Source organism: Schistocerca serialis, chromosome 2, assembly GCF_023864345.2.
Source record: "Schistocerca serialis cubense isolate TAMUIC-IGC-003099 chromosome 2, iqSchSeri2.2, whole genome shotgun sequence".
NCBI lineage: Eukaryota > Metazoa > Arthropoda > Insecta > Orthoptera > Acrididae > Schistocerca > Schistocerca serialis.
In genome coordinates this window covers 705,447,066-705,465,226 of record NC_064639.1, presented here as the reverse complement: position 1 = coordinate 705,465,226, position 18,161 = coordinate 705,447,066, and the positions used below count along the sequence as shown (strand labels likewise).

The window sequence follows — 18,161 nt, the reverse complement described above, 5'->3', positions numbered from 1 at the left end:
TACTCAGTGGCTGAAACCATTTCTCCGCAACATCCTTTCTTCAAGGAGTCCAGAAAGCTGTGAAGGGGCGCTTCTGTGAAGTTTGGAAACAAGGAGAGAATTAATGACGGGAGTAGAGCTGTGAGGCGTAATCACAAGTCAAGCCTTGATAGCTCAGTTGGTAAGGGCATTGCCCGCGAAAGGCAAGGCATAGGCTGAAATCCTGGTCCCGGTGAGGCACACAGTTTTAGTCTGTCAGGAAGCTTCACATCAGCACGAATTCCGCTCCAGAGTAGGATTCATTCCGCAAGTACTGAGTATCTAACTACTCACTGGCAGTTGTATCGCTTGAAGCCCACGCAATACTCGGCGACCCTCAGGCGAGTAGTGTGGACAGCGGCCGCTGCGAGCTGCGGCGCCACCGTCGCTCCGGCAGCGACTTCGCGAGAACGCGGCGGGCAGTGTGGATGGCAACCAGTCTGCCGCACCATGCCTTCCAGAGGTGAGTGCAGCCGCGTCGCTACCGCTTACCGCGTGCAGCTGCCGCGTCTAGCGTTTACGCGCCACGCCACGCTACACACGCGACGTTCCGTATACTTTCACAGTCTGCTTCTGGACCACCTCTTAAAACTTACCAGTGATGCCAGTTGGCTTATAATAAGTTTTTCTGGTTTTGGAATTACAGAAAATGCAATGAAGTCTTCGGAAGTTTGTTACCGATATTAATGTAGCGGTCGGCTTCATCCATGTGCAGGGCGACCAGGAATGATGTGCTGTAGTAGAGACATTTCTCTTGAAGTTGACGCTCCACAAGCCATTCATAGAATTTTCCTTTGTAATAGTTTGGTAGCAAAGGACAACGACCAACATGTCTGTAAGGAATCAGTCAATCTGCTATTGCGGCATGCTCCTGTCATGTATGGAAAGCATATTCATTATAATACAATTTTAAATAACCGTCACCTAAGTTTAGAAATTATTTTGCATTCAGGTTGCGTAACTCCACTCTTTTTCGTAGCAGAGGTAATGAATCGTTTGAAGAAAATATGAATTCCCAGCAAGTTACTGTTCCCTGAGAAATAAGTTCGATAAAAACTTCAGTTTGTTTGAATATTTAGGTACGTAATATGTCGCTGTATGAAGAAATGTTTGTTTAAACACAATTGCAATGCAAACAATTCAAACGTAACTGTGCTTCAGATGACAATGGTGACACAGAGTAATGGCGTTTATATGTAGTATGATACTTGCGAGTCTTAAATAAGCGCAAAGAGCTGTATAAGTTTCCACGTTCATATAAGACCTTTTGCAAACATGTGCAAATCTGACACGTAACTTTCGCCGCGCGACGGACTTAGCGGAGTGAAAAATGGTCGCTGACTTGGTGTGCGTCTTGACACAGAGATGTCGCCGTTGTTTGCAAAAACAGAGATTTGTCGTACAGAAGCCGTCCGCGTGCTCTTCGGCGAAGTGTGTAGCGTCTGATGAGGTTCCGTGAAAGTTATTCTGACATGATTAAGGATGCAAACAATAATTAGCCCTCGCTGTTGGCAAGACATCTAAGTGAAGTTTAAGACTTTCGTAGTGCGGTGTTTCTGTGTATAATAATTCATGTGAATACATCCATAAAATGCATGGGCAAGTGCGAAAAGTGTCATTAATCTGTCGCCGCATGAGATAGTATGGTGCATCGCGCATAGTTAACGAGAGTGATCGAACTCTTGGTATTAGCGTGACAGTGAAAAAACTGGCTTCAGCTAACGACAAAAACTGCTGTTCTCCCTCGAGATTTGTAGACTGTTAAAATTTCGTATCGAGAACAGAAGAAGTAATGTCTTCTGATGGCTTTATCGTCCATGCACCGTTTTACCGTTGAACATTGAATCATTATTGCGTATTAATTTATTTGTTGTTTTGTCGTTTATATGCAACAGCAGAAAAAGTGTACTTTATGTCTGTGATGGTCAGGTAAGCACTCGAATTTGCTCTCAAGCGGCAGTAACAGCCAAACATCACGAATTTTCTTCGAATTCTTGTATCAGAAGACGGAGAAATGCTTTGTTGATAACAAGTTCGTGTGACAAAGTTCCCATGTAATTACGCACATTTCAGAGCGCTATTGAGTTGCGTCTATAAACAGTTCGAAGTTGGTACAACTATCAGGTAGTCATTTTAAGTTCGACGATACCACTGGTAATCTTCGAAAGAATTAGGATACTTGGCTTATCAGCTCGGTACAGCGTTGCACGTCTAAGGCTTCCACTGTATTAATCGAACATGCACGTTTTTTGATGAAAGCAAATAGTATAAATCCTCCACTACCAGCCTGTCATGCCAGCGATGCTGAATTGTCACTGCATCCACTGATAAACTGAATTCAACTGTGCAAACAACTCTCGGATGGTGATATCTGCCCGGTGTAATATTATTGTACTTCGAAGTATTTTGCTGCGATAATGAGTGTATGGCTGTAAGTGGATTCTCAAACATTTCAACCCGCAGGCCACACTGTTTGAACCGTAAGAAATTATCTTATTTCTCATCAGTTTTACGTATTGCAGAAATATAAAGTTCTTCTTTTTCTTTCTTCATGTATTAGGCGTTTGCCTGTTACATTCTCTTGGTTGAAATTATTGATCTTTCCTCCATCTCCTGCACAATGGGTAATAATTCATAATTTTTTCTGGCGTCACCGTCTTCCATTCTTGTGAAATTCTCGTTCCTGTTGTTCCTGTATTCCTTAACTCTGTCATTTAAGTTTTCGTGTCCCAGTTCTACCTCTGATGTCACTAATCCACCCGCTATCGGATAGTGTGTACCCAGTCACTCTTCATAGGAATTGCATATCTGATGTTTGTATTCTTTCTTCATAACTTTTTGTTACAGTCCACCACTCACGTCGCTGTATTATAGTAGGTACTGAAATAGTTCTGTAGAACTTAAGTCCAGTTATCTTCCTTACTTTAGCTTTGATGATTCAATAAATTGTTCCGTAAACGTTATTAAATCTTTCTACTTTCTTTTGTATGTCCATTTCTGTCGTGAATTAGACAGTAGGAAGTTGAACGAATTAAACGAGCATAGATTGAGGTGACGAAAGTCATAGGATAATGATATGCACGTATACTGATGGCGGTAGTATCACGTACACAAGGTGTAAAAAGTCAGTGCATCGGAAGAGCTGTCACCTGTACTCTGGTGATTCATTCGGAAATGTTTCCAACGTGATTATGGCCGCCACGCGGGGTAGCCGTGCAGTCTAAGGGTGCCTTGCCACGGTTCGCGCAGCTGCCCCTGTCGCTGGTTCGAGTCCTCTCTCGGGCATGGGTGTGTGTGTTAGCGTAAGTTAGTTTAAGTTGCATTAAGTAGTATGTTAGCCTAGGGACCGATGACCTCAGCAGTTTGGTCCCATAGGAACTTGCCACAAATTTCCAAATTTTATTACGGCCACACGACGGAAGTTAAAAGGCTTTGAATGTGGAATGGTAGTTGGAGCTAGACGCATGGGCCATTTCATTTCGGAAATCGTTAGAGAATTCAATATTCCGACATTCACAATGACAAGAGTCTGCCGACAATACCAAATTTCAGGCATTACATCTCACCACAGACAATGCAGTCATCGACGGCCTTCACTTAACATCCGAGAGGAGCAGCATTCGCGTAGAGTCGTCAGTGCTAATAGACAAGCAACACTGCGTGAAATAACCGCAGAAATAAATGTAAGAGGACGACGAACGCATCCGTTAGGATAGTGCGGCGAACTCTGATGTTACGGCATATGGAACCAGACGACAGATACTAGGGCCTTTGATAGCAGAACAACATCGCCTGCAGCGCCTCTACTGGACTTGTGGCAATATCGGTACTGGAAAACCGTGGCCCTTAAGTTGCTAAGAGCTGATGGTAGGGTTCGAGTGTAGTGTAGACCCCACGAACCCGTGACCTAAGTCGACAACAAGACACTTTGCAATTTGATGGTGGCTCTATAATGGTGTGGGCTGTGTTTATACAGCCGGCCGGTGTGGCCGTGCGGTTCTAGGCGCTTCAGTCAGGAACCGCGTGACCGCTACGGTCGCAGGTTCAAATCCTGCCTCGGGCTTGGATGTGTGTGATGTCCTTAGGTTAGTTAGGTTTAAGTAGTTCTAAGTTCTAGGGGACTGATGACCACAGATGTTAAGTCCCATGGTGCTCAGAGCCATTTGTGTTTATAAGGAACAGACGAGGTCCTCTGGTCCAGCTGAACCGATAACTGCCTGTGAATGGTTATGTTCGGCTATTTGGAGATCGTTTGCAGCCATTCATGGATGTCATGCTCTCGAACAAGAATGGAATTTTTATGGATGACACTGCACCGTGTCACCGGGCCACAGTTGTTCCCGATTGGTTTGAAGAACATTCTGGACATTCGAGCGAATGATTTGGCCACCCAGATCGCATGACATGAATCCCATCGAACAATCAAGGGACATAATCGAGATGACAGTTCGTGCACAAAATCATTCACTGACAACACTTTCGACTTGTGGACGGTTGTAGAGACAGCGTGACTCAGTACTTCTACAGAAGACTTCCAAGGGCTTGTTGAGCCCATGACACATCGAGTTGCTGTTCTATGCTGGAAAAAAGGATGTCCGACACGATATTATGAGAAATCCAACGAATTTTGTTTCCTCAGTGTATGTTACAGACGATAGACGATGCTGTTGTTGTGGTCTTCACTCCGAAAACTGGTTTGATGCAGTTTTCCGCGTCACTCTATCCTGTGCAAGTTTCTTCATCTTCAGACAACTGCAAAAAAAAAAAAAAAAGAAAAAAAGAAAAAAAGAAAGAAAGAAAGAGGCTCTGAGCACTATGGGACTTAACAGCTGAGATCATCAGTCCCCTAGAACTTACAACTACTTAAACCTAACTAACCTATGGACATCACATACATCCATGCCCGAGGCAGGGTTCGAACCTGCCACCGTAGTGGTTGCGCGGTTCCGGACTGAAGCGCCTAGAACAGCTCGGCCACAGCGGGCGGCTAACTGCTGCCACTTAGATCCATTTGAACTTGTTCATTATATTCGAACTGGTCTTCCTCTACAATTTTTTCCCTCCACCCTTCCTTTAGTTACCACATTGACGATTCCACGATGATTCAGGATGTCTTCGACCTGGAACATCATTGACTGGAGTCGAACTGTCTTCACTGATGAGTGACGGTTTGAACTGAGCACCGATGATGGGCGAAGACGAGTCTGGAGACTCCCCAGACAGCGTTGGGATACCATCCTGACTGGTGCCCGCCATACGGCCCGATATCCGGGAGTGCTGCTCTGGAGTGACACATTTTCCATAGCATTGTCATCCGCAGCATCCTTACAGCACAGCGGTACGTCGACGATATTCTACGCCCAGTTTTGTTGCCCTTCATGGCAAGCCATCCTGGGCTTACGTTTCATCAAGATAATGCCCGCCAGCACACGGCGAGAGGTTGTGCTGTTTGTTTTCGTGCATGCCAAACCCGACCTTGGCCAGAAAGGTCGTCGCATATCTCCCCAATTGATAACGTTTGGAGCATTATGGGAAGGGTCCTCCAATTATCTAGGAACTCGGACGATCTAGCACGCGACTGGACAGAATTGGGCACGAGATCCCTCAGGAGGACATCTAACAAGTCAATCAGTGTCAAGTCGAATAACTGCTAATAAGTGTCAGAAGTGGACCAGCGGGTTACTGACTTGCGCAAATTGTAGAGTTCTTTCTCTTGAATAAATTACCCATTTTTTTCTGGCATTCTAATCATACAGGGTGTTTCAAAAATGACCGGTATATTTGAAACGGCAATAAAAACTAAACGAGCAGCGATAGAAATACACCGTTTGTTGCAATGTGCTTGGGACAACAGTACATTTTCAGGCAGACAAACTTTCGAAATTACAGTAGTTACAATTTTCAACAACAGATGGCGCTGCGGTCTGGGAAACTCTATAGTACGATATTTTCCACATATCCACCAAGGGTAGCAATAATATGGCGTAGTCTCTGAATGAAATTACCCGAAACCTTTGACAACGTGTCTGGCGGAATGGCTTCACATGCAGATGAGATGTACTGCTTCAGCTGTTCAATTATTTCTGGATTCTGGCGGTACACCTGGTCTTTCAAGTGTCCCCACAGAAAGAAGTCACAGGGGTTCATGTCTGGCGAATAGGGAGGCCAATCCACGCCGCCTCCTGTATGTTTCGGATAGCCCAAAGCAATCACACGATTATTGAAATATTCATTCAGGAAATTAAAGACGTCGGCCGTGCGATGTGGCCGGGCACCATCTTGCATAAACCACGAGGTGTTCGCAGTGTCGTCTTAGGCAGTTTGTACCGCCACAAATTCACGAAGAATGTCCAGATAGCGAGATGCAGTAATCGTTTCGGATCTGAAAAATGGGCCAATGATTCCTTTGGAAGAAATGGCGGCCCAGACCAGTACTGTTTGAGGATGCAGGGACGATGGGACTGCAACATGGGGCTTTTCGGTTCCCCATATGCGCCAGTTCTGTTTATTGACGAAGCCGTCCAGGTAAAAATAAGCTTCGTCAGTAAACCAAATGCTGCCTACATGCATATCGCCATCATCAATCCTGTGCACTATATCGTTAGCGAATGTCTCTCGTGCAGCAATGGTAGCGGCGCTGAGGGGTTGCCGCGTTTCAATTTTGTATGGATAGAGGTGTAAACTCTGGCGCATGAGACGATACATGGACGTTGGCGTCATTTGGGCCGCAGCTGCAACACGGCGAACGGAAACCCGAGGCCGCTGTTGGATCACCTGCTGCACTAGCTGCGCGTTGTCCTCTGTGGTTGCCGTACGCGGTCGCCCTACCTTTCCAGCACGTTCATCCGTTACGTTCCCAGTCCGTTGAAATTTTTCAAACAGATCCTTTATTGTATCGCTTTTCGGTCCTTTGGTTACATTAAACCTCCATTGAAAACTTCGTCTTGTTGCAACAACACTGTGTTCTAGGCGGTGGAATTCCAACACCAGAAAAATCCTCTGTTCTAAGGAATAAGCCATGTTGTCTACAGCACAGTTGCACGTTGTGAACAGCACACGCTTACAGCAGAAAGACGACGTACAGAATGGCGCATCAACAGACTGCGTTGTCTTCTATATCTTTCACATCACTTGCAGCGCCATCTGTTGTTGAAAATTGTAACTACTGTAATTTCGAAAGTTTGTCCGCCTGAAAATGTACTGTTGTCCCAAGCATATTGCAACAAACGGTGTATTTCTATCGCTGCTCGTTTAGTTTTTATTGCCGTTTCAAATATACTGGTCATTTTTGAAACACCCTGTATGTTCGTCTGTACATGTACATCAGATATACCGATTTGCGTCTCATTCGGATAATTCCTTCGAGGTTCTTCTTTTCTTTTTGTGTTAGAGCGCACCTTGGCGGCATTAGAATCGTCATTCAGTCAGTCGCAAATACTGAGTCTCCTAATTTCCTCATAAGTGTTCCTCAAAAACACCTCGTTTTCCCTCCAGGGATTCCAGTTTTAGTGCACGAAACATCTCCAAATAATCTCGTGCTGATCTAAACTGCTTGTAACAAATATTGCAGCACGGCTCAGAATTGTTTCAACAGGATACTAACCATGAACATGTTATTGCGAGTTCAGCATTCTCCTAGGGCCTATAACAGGACGAATATCGGAATGTGCTGAAAGTACTACCTCTTCCCTATGATTTCCTTTCCCGTCCTGTCAATTCCGAGCTTATGCTGTCTTTGTAACGACACTGATTACTTCTCATCTTCCTGTTTTTCTTTGTTCCTATCATTTTCAGTTTCCTTTGATACGCTTACGTAGTACTCGTCCACTTATGAATTTTAAAGGCACGTAAGACATCTACATCTACATGGATACTCTTCAAATCACATTCAAGTGCCTGGCACAGGGTTCATCGAGCCACCTTCACAATGATTCTCTATTACTCCAATCTCGTACAAAACGCGAAAAAAACGAACACCTATATCTTACCGTGCTCTGATTTCCCTAATTTTATCCTGGTGATCGTTTCTCCCTTTGTAGATCAGCGTCAACAAAATATTTTAGCCTGCGGAGGAGAGAACTGGTGATTGAAATGTCGTGAGAAGATTCTGCCGCAACGAAAAACGCCCTTGTTTTAATGATGTCCACCCCAAATCCTATATCATTTCAGTGACACTCTCTCCTCTATTTCGCGATAATACAGAACGTGCTGCCCTTCTTTGAACTTCCTCGGTGTACTCCATCAGTCCTATCTCGTAAGGATCCCACAACAGTATTCTAAAAGAAGGCGGACAAGCGCAGTGCAGGCAGTCTCTTTAGTGGATCTGTGACATTTTCTAAGTGTCCGGCCAATAAAACGCAGTCTCTTGTTACCCTTCCCTACAACATTGTCTGTGCGCTCCTTCCAATTGAAGTTGTTCGTAATTGTAATTCCTAGGTATTTAGTTGAAATTAGGCCTTTAGATTTGACTGATTTATTGTGTAATCGAAGTTCAACGGATTCCTTTCAGCACTCATGTGCTTGACCTCACAGTTTTCGTTATTTACGGTCAATTGCCAATTTTTTCGCCATACAGATATCTTTTCTAAATCGTTTTGCAATGTATTTTCATCTTCTGATGACTTTATTAGTCGATAAACGACAACATCATCTGCAAACAACCGAAGACGGCTGCTCAGATTGTCTCCTAAATCGTTTATATAGATAAGGAACAGCAAAGGGCCTATAACACCATCTTGGGGGACGCCAGAAATCACTTCTGTTTTACTCGATGACTTTCCGTCAATTACTACGAACTGTGACCTCTTTGACATGAACTCACGAATCCAGTCACATAACTGAGACGGTATACCATAAGCACGCAATTTCACTACACGCCGCTTGTGTGGTACAGTGTCAAAAGCCTTCCGGAAATCTAAAAATCGGAATCAATTTGAAATCCCTTGCAAAAGCACTCAATACTTCATGTGAGTAAAAAGCTAGTTGTGTCTCACTAGAAAGATGTTTTCTAAATCGGTGCTGACTGTGTGTCAATAGACCGTTCTAATCGATGTAATTCATAATGTTCGAACTCAATATATGTTCCAAAATACTGCTGCGTATCGACGTTAATAATATGGGCCTGTAATTTAGCGGATTGCTCCTACTACCTTTCTTGAATATTGGTGTGACCTGTGCTGCTTTCCAGTCTTTGGGTACCGATCTTTCGTCGAGCGATCGGTTGTATGATTGTTAATTATCAACATTCTCTTAAAGGAACCTAACTGGTATACAGCCTGGACCGGAAGACTTCCTTAAGTGACTTAAGCTGCTTTACTAGTCCGAGGATATCTACTTCTGGTTACTCATGTTGGCAGCTTTTCTTGATACAAATTCTAGAATATTTACTTCGTCTTCTTTGCTGAAGGAATTTCAGAAGGCTGTGTTTAGTAACTCCGCTTTGGCAGCACTGTCGTGGATAGTATTTCCATTGCTATTGCGCTTAGGAGGTATTGATCGTGTCTTGCCGCTCGCATACTTTACGTACGACCAGAATCTCTTTCGATTTTCTGCCAGGGTTCGAGACAAAGTTCTGTTGTGGAAACCATTATAAACATGTTGCATTGAAGTCTGCGCTAAATTTCGAGCCTCTGTAAAAGATCGCCAATCATGGAGATTTGCCGGCCGCGGTGGTCTAGTGGTTCTAGGCGCGCAGTCCGGAACCGCGGGACTGCTACGGTCGCAGGTTCGAATCCTGCCTCGGGCATGGATGTGTGTGATGTCCTTAGGTTGGTTAGGTTTAAGTAGTTCTAAGTTCTAGGGGACTGATGACCACAGAAGTTAAGTCCCATAGTGCTCAGAGCCATTTGAACCATGGAGATTTCCCGTCCGTTTAAATTTTGCATGTTCTTTCCTTTGTTTCTGCAAAAGTGTTCTGATCCGTTTTGCGTACCAAGGAAGATTAGCTTCGGCGTTTGTTAATTTAGTTGGAATAAATCTCTCCAGTGCTCTCGATACTATTTCGTTGAATTCAAGCCACATCTGATCTACACTTACATTGTTAATTTGGAAGGAGTGGAGGTTGTCTCTCAGGAAGGCGTCAAGTGAATTTGTATCTGCTTTTTTGAATAGGTATATTTCTCGTTTATTTTTGGAGGATTTGGAGGTTACGATACTGAGTCTCGCTACGACAACCCTGTGTTCACTAATCCCTGTATCCGTTTTGACAGCGTGACGGTGGATACCTGTAATATTTCATAAGATCTTGAAGCACGATTCTAAGTTAGTAATCATACGCAAAGAGGTGCGTAGTGTTCTGTATGGGTAATCTATAAATCTGAGGTGTGGCCACCGATATCCCCCTGGCCCCCTGCCCAAGCCGACTTTCTTTAAGATCTTTCTCGCCTTTTAGGAATTATTTTTCTATATGCTGTTTTGTCGGAAGTTGACATTCTGAGAACCATGGCTGTAGTTTTATAAGGTTTATAATATGAACAGCAACCAGCCACAAGTATAGTTTAAAAAGGTTTATTTGAATCATACCATGACTGATATCGGAAATGTTACAAATCCATCATCAGATGGTTGTTACAGTTTTCCTTGTTTCCTTCCTGAGGCCTCGTTTTGTATTCGTTATTGGTTCGCTGCTCTAGGATAGACAGAAAACTTTTTGGTTACAATTCAATACAATTTACAAGAGATTTAGTTTTTTTGCCTCTATCACAAAACTCATGAAATTGTTTTGGAGTTAGTAAAATGTGAAATGTGGTAAAAACTTCTGTACTGTGTAATTCTGTGTGACGACATGTGTTAATTTTAAAATTCGTAAAAAAAATATAGAGAGAGATTACTTCGCTCAGAATTATGCAACTAGTTTGCACCACATGTCATGTTTTACTAACTTGAAGATTCTGATAAGAGGTCAAAAGAACTAAATCTCACTTAAATTTTACCAAAGTGTGGACAAAAAAAAAAGTTCTGTCCATCCTAGAGACAGCAAACCAATAACAAATATAAAACGAGACCCCAACAAGAAAACAAGGAAATCTGTAAGAACCAACTGAAGATGGATTTATACGAAATCCGAAATCGGTCATGATTTCATTCAAATAAACCTTTTTAACACATACTTGTGCATGGTTGCCGTTTAAATTATAAACGTTATTTCACTATACTTTTACGGCGACGAAAGAAAGAGACATAAGTTGCTTACCAAGCTTCCTTTCACCTTCAAATGCTAGAAGAGTATAGTAAGCAATATTTGAACTAGGGAGCGGTCGCATAGTTTTATGCCAAATGTCTCCCAACGTAACGGCAATAAAGGCAACAGCATGGTTATCCTATTGCCGATAAAATTTTCACACGGCTTCATTTATGGGTACTGCGAGCTGCAGGCTGCAATCATACGCCAGAAGGGAGCTGTGCAATTGAGATCTCTCACTTTCCACAAGAACTCTATGTCCAGAGACTCTGAGACTGGTAGGTGACACAGCTTGTCTCTAGACGGGCAGCTGTATGGCATGTGATTACAAACGCAGTAAGGATGTTACTACTTCCTTTTCAATAGCACCATATTCTACCTTTTTTGTCACCATTTTCAGTTCTTGCATTCATCAAATGCTTGAAAGTACCAAAGCCATAGGGTTCGATGAGAAAATGCGATAAATGTACGTTTCAAAGGGGTCGAAGAGAATATTTTCAGAGCGGTCGTAGCAAACACTGGTTCCAGAAGATGTATCTCATCAGGATTCTATAGTAGATCAACGTGTTGCCAATAGAAAGAGAGAGAGAAAGGGAGGGAGAGGGGAGAGAGAGAGAGAGAGAGATAGAGAGAGAGAGAGATAGAGAGAGAGAGAGAGATAGAGAGAGAGAGAGAGAGAGAGAGAAAGTGTCAGTAGTTCTTGTAAACATTTCAACAGTATTCAGTGGCTTTGATGTTATGATTGTTTGAATACTATGAAATGTGAACGATAAAATAATAGTCAACAGCACACATGGGACATTTTCCTGTGTTCCCGATTCGTCAATAATAGCTGAGTGTTTGGTATCGTCACTTATACAACTGAAAAATGAAATGTATATTCACGACATACACGTTTCGCTCGTTAGTTCTAAAAGCATCATGAATTGTTTGATATTCCACCATGCAAGCAATGTGATACCCAGAGGAACTAGTGACCAGTTATTAAACTGCAAGAACAAGAAAATTACTAGTGCCAGTGCAAGAATATAAGAAAAATTTTAATACAGCCCCACGTTTAATCGTAAACTGAGACACCCTATACCTAAACCAAAACAAGCAGATATATGTAATACATTACTTAAAGTAACCAGATACAGAGCTTTGTATATAATATAATTTCAGATGTGTCTGTAAATAAAAAGAGATGCGTGTGTGGCATAAATACCCATCCTGCAGTTGTGAAGGGGATGTTTCCGATTACTTAACATCTATAAGCACACAGATAGCTTATAAACTCTAAAAAAGTTGAATAAATTTTACATTTAACGTTACATTTTCAGAAATGTTACCAACAGCTTCAATCGACTTTTAACAACACGTAGTTCTTTGGGAAGATTTGTGTTGCTTTTTGTTATGATGGCAGAGTTTTTAATCATCATGAACAAATCGTCTTTTATGTTTTCATTTGGTGCTTATACTCGTAGTTTGCTATTCATATGGATCTCTACAAGAAATAAAATGCCATTTGATTCTGACACATGTAACCAAGTGGCAAAGGTACATGAACATCATAAGCACTCTGTAATATGAGATATGTGTGATTTAGCAGACGTGTCAAATCATGGGGTCAATATAATCGAACTCCTTTGGGTTATAGAATCATTTTCTGTTCTATAGCTTAAATGACATTTGTTGCTAGTAGTGAAACAATTTTCCTATGTTCTATGTAAATGACACCTAATAGGCTTTTTTCGCCTTAATAAGACGTCTAGTCAACTATTGTCGACCGTATCGGGCTCTCATTTAAAAAGTGACAATACTGAAGGTGGTAGTAAGAATGAGGTGCGTATCGGCACGGTCGGGGAAGCTTCGTCAGTGAACGTTATTGATATACAGGTGAACAGCTAGCACCGGCATACTTCTAACGCTCTTAGCTGCATATGTTTCGTGAAGAAACGTTACGGGATTACCTTAGGAAGCTCTAAATTTCTACTTGTCTAAGTTATGCACACTTCCGTATCATCCTAATACAGCTTGTAGAAATTTATCTTCTCCGCTAAAGAACCAGCTCTAGATAAATCCTACTTCTTACCTGAGTAAGTAACTGAGATTAGAAGTGGATGTGAAGAAGATACGTTCAGTTTGATTAAAAATGACGAAATATTACTCAAATTGTTAAGCAGATAGAAATTTAAATTTGTCTAGTTTACATGGTTGTTTTCTCTCCTAGGTATAGATGGGTAATCGATCTTGTCTAGAAAAGTGAAAACAAAATGCGACAGTGCACCAGCCCAGAGGTAGTCACATCAAAACAGATTTTATTCGGGTTTGGCTCACTTCCCTGTCTCTCTGTGTGTGTGTCTATGCAGGTTGGGCAAAGTAAAACTGTCCCAGAAAATATTTCGTGTACCTTAAGACAAGCAACCCAACTTACATCTTTCGTTCTGGATATGGATTACGTAGGTTGAGTTGCCTGTCTTAAAGTGGGTGCAATATTGTCACTGTATAGACAGCTATGCCAACGGCGGCTCCCGTGATGATGTCACCGAAGTTATCTAAATCTACATCTACATCTACATTTATACTCCGCAAGCCACCCAACGGTGTGGCGGAGGGCACTTTATGTGCCACTGTCATTACCTCCCTTTCCTGTTCCAGTCGCATATGGTTCGCGGAAAGAACGACTGTCTGAAAGCCTCCGTGCGCTCTCTAATCTCTCTAATTTTACATTCGTGATCTCCTCGGGAGGTATAAGTAGGGGGAAGCAATATATTCGATACCTCATCCAGAAACGCACCCTCTCGAAACTTGGCGAGCAAGCTACACCGCGATGCAGAGCGCCTCTCTTGCAGAGTCTGCCACTTGAGTTTGTTAAACATCTCCGTAACGCTATCACGGTTACCAAATAGCCCTGTGACGAAACGCGCTGCTCTTCTTTGGATCTTCTCTATCTCCTCCGTCAACCCGATCTGGTACGGATCCCACACTGATGAGCAATACTCAAGTATAGGTCGAACGAGTGTTTTGTAAGCCAGCTCCTTTGTTGATGGACTACATTTTCTAAGGACTCTCCCAATGAATCTCAACCTGGTACCCGCCTTACCGACAATTAATTTTATATGATCATTCCACTTCAAATCGTTCCGCACGCATACTCCCAGATATTTTACAGAAGTAACTGCTACCAGTGTTTGTTCCGCTATCATATAATCATACAATAAAGGATCCTTCTTTCTATGTATTCGCAATACATTACATTTGTCTATGTTAAGGGTCAGTTGCCACTCCCTGCACCAAGTGCCTATCCGCTGCAGATCTTCCTGCATTTCGCTACAATTTTCTAATGCTGCAACTTCTCTGTATACTACAGCATCATCCGCGAAAAGCCGCATGGGATTTCCGACACTATCTACTAGGTCATTTATATATATTGTGAAAAGCATTGGTCCCATAACACTCCCCCGTGGCACGCCAGAGGTTACTTTAACGTCTGTAGACGGCTCTCCATTGATAACAACGTGCTGTGTTCTGTTTGCTAAAAACTCTTCAATCCAGCCACACAGCTGGTCTGATATTCTGTAGGCCCTTACTTTGTTTATCAGGCGACAGTGCGGAACTGTATCGAACGCCTTCCGGAAGTCAAGAAAAATAGCATCTACCTGGGAGCCTGTATCTAATATTTTCTGGGTCTCATGAACAAATAAAGCGAGTTGGGTCTCACACGATCGCTGTTTCCGGAATCCATGTTGATTCCTACAGAGTAGATTCTGGGTTTCCAAAAACGACATGATACTCGAGTAAAAAACATGTTCTAAAATTCTACAACAGATCGACGTCAGAGATGTAGGTCTATAGTTTTGCGCATCTGCTCGACGATCCTTTTTGAAGACTGGAACTACCTGTGCTCTTTTCCAATCATTTGGAACCTTCCGCTCCTCTAGAGACTTGCGGTACACGGCTGTTGGAAGGGGGCAAGTTCTTTCGCGTACTCTGTGTAGAATCGAATTGGTATCCCGTCAGGTCGAGTGGACTTTCCTCTGTTGAGTGATTCCAGTTGGTTTTCTATTCCTTGGACACTTATTTCGATGTCAGCCATTTTTTCGTTTGTGCGAGGATTTAGAGAAGGAACTGCAGTGCGGTCTTGCTCTGTGAAACAGCTTTGGAAAAAAGTGTTTAGTATTTCAGCTTTACGCGTGTCATCCTCTGTTTCAATGCCATCATCATCCCGGAGTGTCTGGATATGCTGTTTGAGCCACTTACTGATTTAACGTAAGACCAGAACTTCCTAGGATTTTCTGTCAAGTCGGTACATAGAATTTTACTTTCGAATTCACTGAACGCTTCACGCATAGCCCTCCTTACGCTAACTTTGACATCGATTAGCTTCTGTTTGTCTGAGAGGTTTTGGCTGCGTTTAAACTTAGAATTAAGTGCTGTTGGGATTGGCCTGCACTTGGATGGGCCACCGGCCGGGTTTGCTAAACGCTGTTGGCAAGTAGGGTTTTTGTGGGGCTAACTGAGGAACTACTTGACTGAGAAGTAACGGCTCTAGTCACGAAAACACAATGGTCGGTAGAGCGGTGTGCTGACCGCATGGCACTCCACAACCGCTTCCAGTGACGGCAGTCGGCTGAGGATGACACGATGGCTGGTCGGTACCGTCGGGGCCGGCATGTTAGGACGGAGTTTGAGTTTATATACAGGGTGTTCCAGGAGAAATGGACAATATTCAGGGATTTGTCAGAAACGCTCATTTGAAGAAAAAAATTTCATATGGGCGTAATTATGCCGTATTCCGAATGGTTTCCGAACCAGAACACATTTAAGGTAAATTTGTTTCTGGGCTAGTGGCGCGCACGTACGTGTCATACCCACCCATCCACTTTATCATTTTATTGTAGCACAACCCACCTCGTTGCTTTCAATGTCTTTTTACTCGAAATATCTTTCTGCCACTAAACTAGCCTATTGAGCGCGCGGTTGTCAGTGATGTGCCGTTGGTGAAGTAGTGTGAGGGACTGAGAGTATATCAGAGAAGCATCGATTAACTGCGTTGTACACGCGCTGGTTAAAATGTCACACATCTGTACTAATGAAAAATGCGAGGATTACCCAGAAAGTAAGGCACCGCATTTTTTCCTTCAACAATTCTTTATTGAACATAATGAGAATTACAGACACGAAAGAATGGTGTTTTATCTGCACACTCTCTGTTTTTCCATTTTATCTCCATCCCCTTCTATGGCCTTCCTCCAGCGCGAAACAAGGGCGTGCATGCTATGTCGGTACCAATCCTTATACTGGTGGCGGAGCGAGTGCTTCACTGTGTGAATCAACCTCTCGTCGTCCTTAAAATGTCTTCCAAGAATGTCCCAAACAACTGGAATTCCGAGGGGGCTACGTTAGGGCTGAAGGGTGGATGGGGTAACACTGCCCAACCCTGTTTTGCGATGTGTTCAGCAGTCCTCAGACTTGTTTGGGGCCGAGCGTTATCGTGTTGCAGCAAACATCTCCTGGGTTGCTGTATCGCCGAACTCGCCGCAAGTGCGTCTTGAGTTTTGTTAATGTGTTGACATATGCTTCTGAATTGATGGTACCGCCTCTTCGCATCACATCACTGAGAATCACACCTTCACAGTCGCAGTATCCGATGATCATGACTTTACCGGCGGAAGCAGCTGCTTTGAAATGGGAATGACACCATTCCATCGACTGTCGTATTGTTTTGGACTCAAAATAGTGAACTTAGGTTTAATGACCTGTCACAATCCGAGACAAGAAGACCTCCCCCTCAGCTTCAAAACGTTGCAACAAATCAAGACAAATATTTTTTCAGTGCGATTTGTGATCCACCGTTAGACACCGCGGGACCCATCTTGCACACTTTTGAATATCCAAGAGTGCAGATAATTGCATCCACGCTACCTTTTCTGATTGACAGATGCAGCGCCAACTGCCGAGTCGCAATGCTTCTGTCCTCGAGAATTACATCAGCTCCCTGCAACATGTCACGTGTGACAGCCTTGGATGGTCTCCTTCACCGCTGCAAATCGTGGAGCTTCGCCGAACCGCCTTCTGATGATCACGTTCTCCGTGCCCAGCGACTAACAGTACTTCTGTCGACAGCAGATGCTCGATAGACTTTGCACAAGCGTTTGTGAATATTTCCCACAGTTTCTTTCGCTGCAGTGAGAAATTCAATGACGGCAAGCTGCTTGTAATGTACATCAACCACAGACACCATTTTGAAACTGTCCTGCAGCTACGCTATCTGTCGGAAGTGACGGAAACTTGGCGCGCTCACACAGGATACTTCAAATAATACATACGTAACCTTTCCTTTTCGCATTAGTAGCATTGTTTTCTAAGAAAAAAATGAAGAGCATTACTTTCTCAACAACCCTCGTATGCAAATATGCAGTATGATAATGGCTTCTGCGATGGCAGTACACCTGCTGCTGTCGAAGAGTATCGACGACGCTTTCCGGATCGTCGAGTGTCTACAAGTGTTTTTAGCACAGCGCGTGAAACTGGTGTTCTCCCAAGCTTTCATTTTTCATATGAACGCCTAGTTTAACAACCTGTGCAGGAACAGCAACATTGTTAAAATGGTGCAATGTAGTCATACTACCAGTACACGACATTAAATGTGTTGTATCTCGGAAACCGTTCGGAATAGTGCACATGTCCATATGAAGCTTTTGCTTCAAATGATCGTTCCTGTCATATCCCTGAAACTGACCATTCCTGTTGGAAAACATTGTTTAATGTTAATTCACGAGACGAAACTTGGCAACAATATAGAATTCGTGCAATCCATTTAAACACAGTTTCCTACGAACTTAGAAATGCTAAAAAAAGGAAAAGATGGCACTTGATTCGTTTATAAGAATAAAAAGTAAGTCTAAATTCCAGGTTCTTTTTTTCTTTTCTTGATCATCTAATCAAACTTAATTCAGCCAGGCCACATCAGGAGCTGGTG

The 18,161-nt window shown here is 43.1% G+C and overlaps 1 protein-coding gene across 2 annotated transcripts in view; it reads left to right on the top strand.

Annotated features, from left to right (window-relative positions):
• The first annotated feature begins 417 nt into the window (after nucleotides 1–417).
• Nucleotides 418–18,161, top strand: part of LOC126457857 (uncharacterized transporter slc-17.2-like) — a 316,922-nt gene continuing 299,178 nt past the window's right edge. Inside the window, exon 1 of one of the 2 annotated variants that reach the window (XM_050094504.1) lies at nucleotides 418–481. In XM_050094504.1, the coding sequence (XP_049950461.1) occupies nucleotides 469–481 (13 nt within the window). In that variant the 5' untranslated portion in view covers nucleotides 418–468. The remainder of the gene's footprint in view (nucleotides 482–18,161) is intronic. The other variant, XM_050094503.1, reaches the window with a different exon arrangement.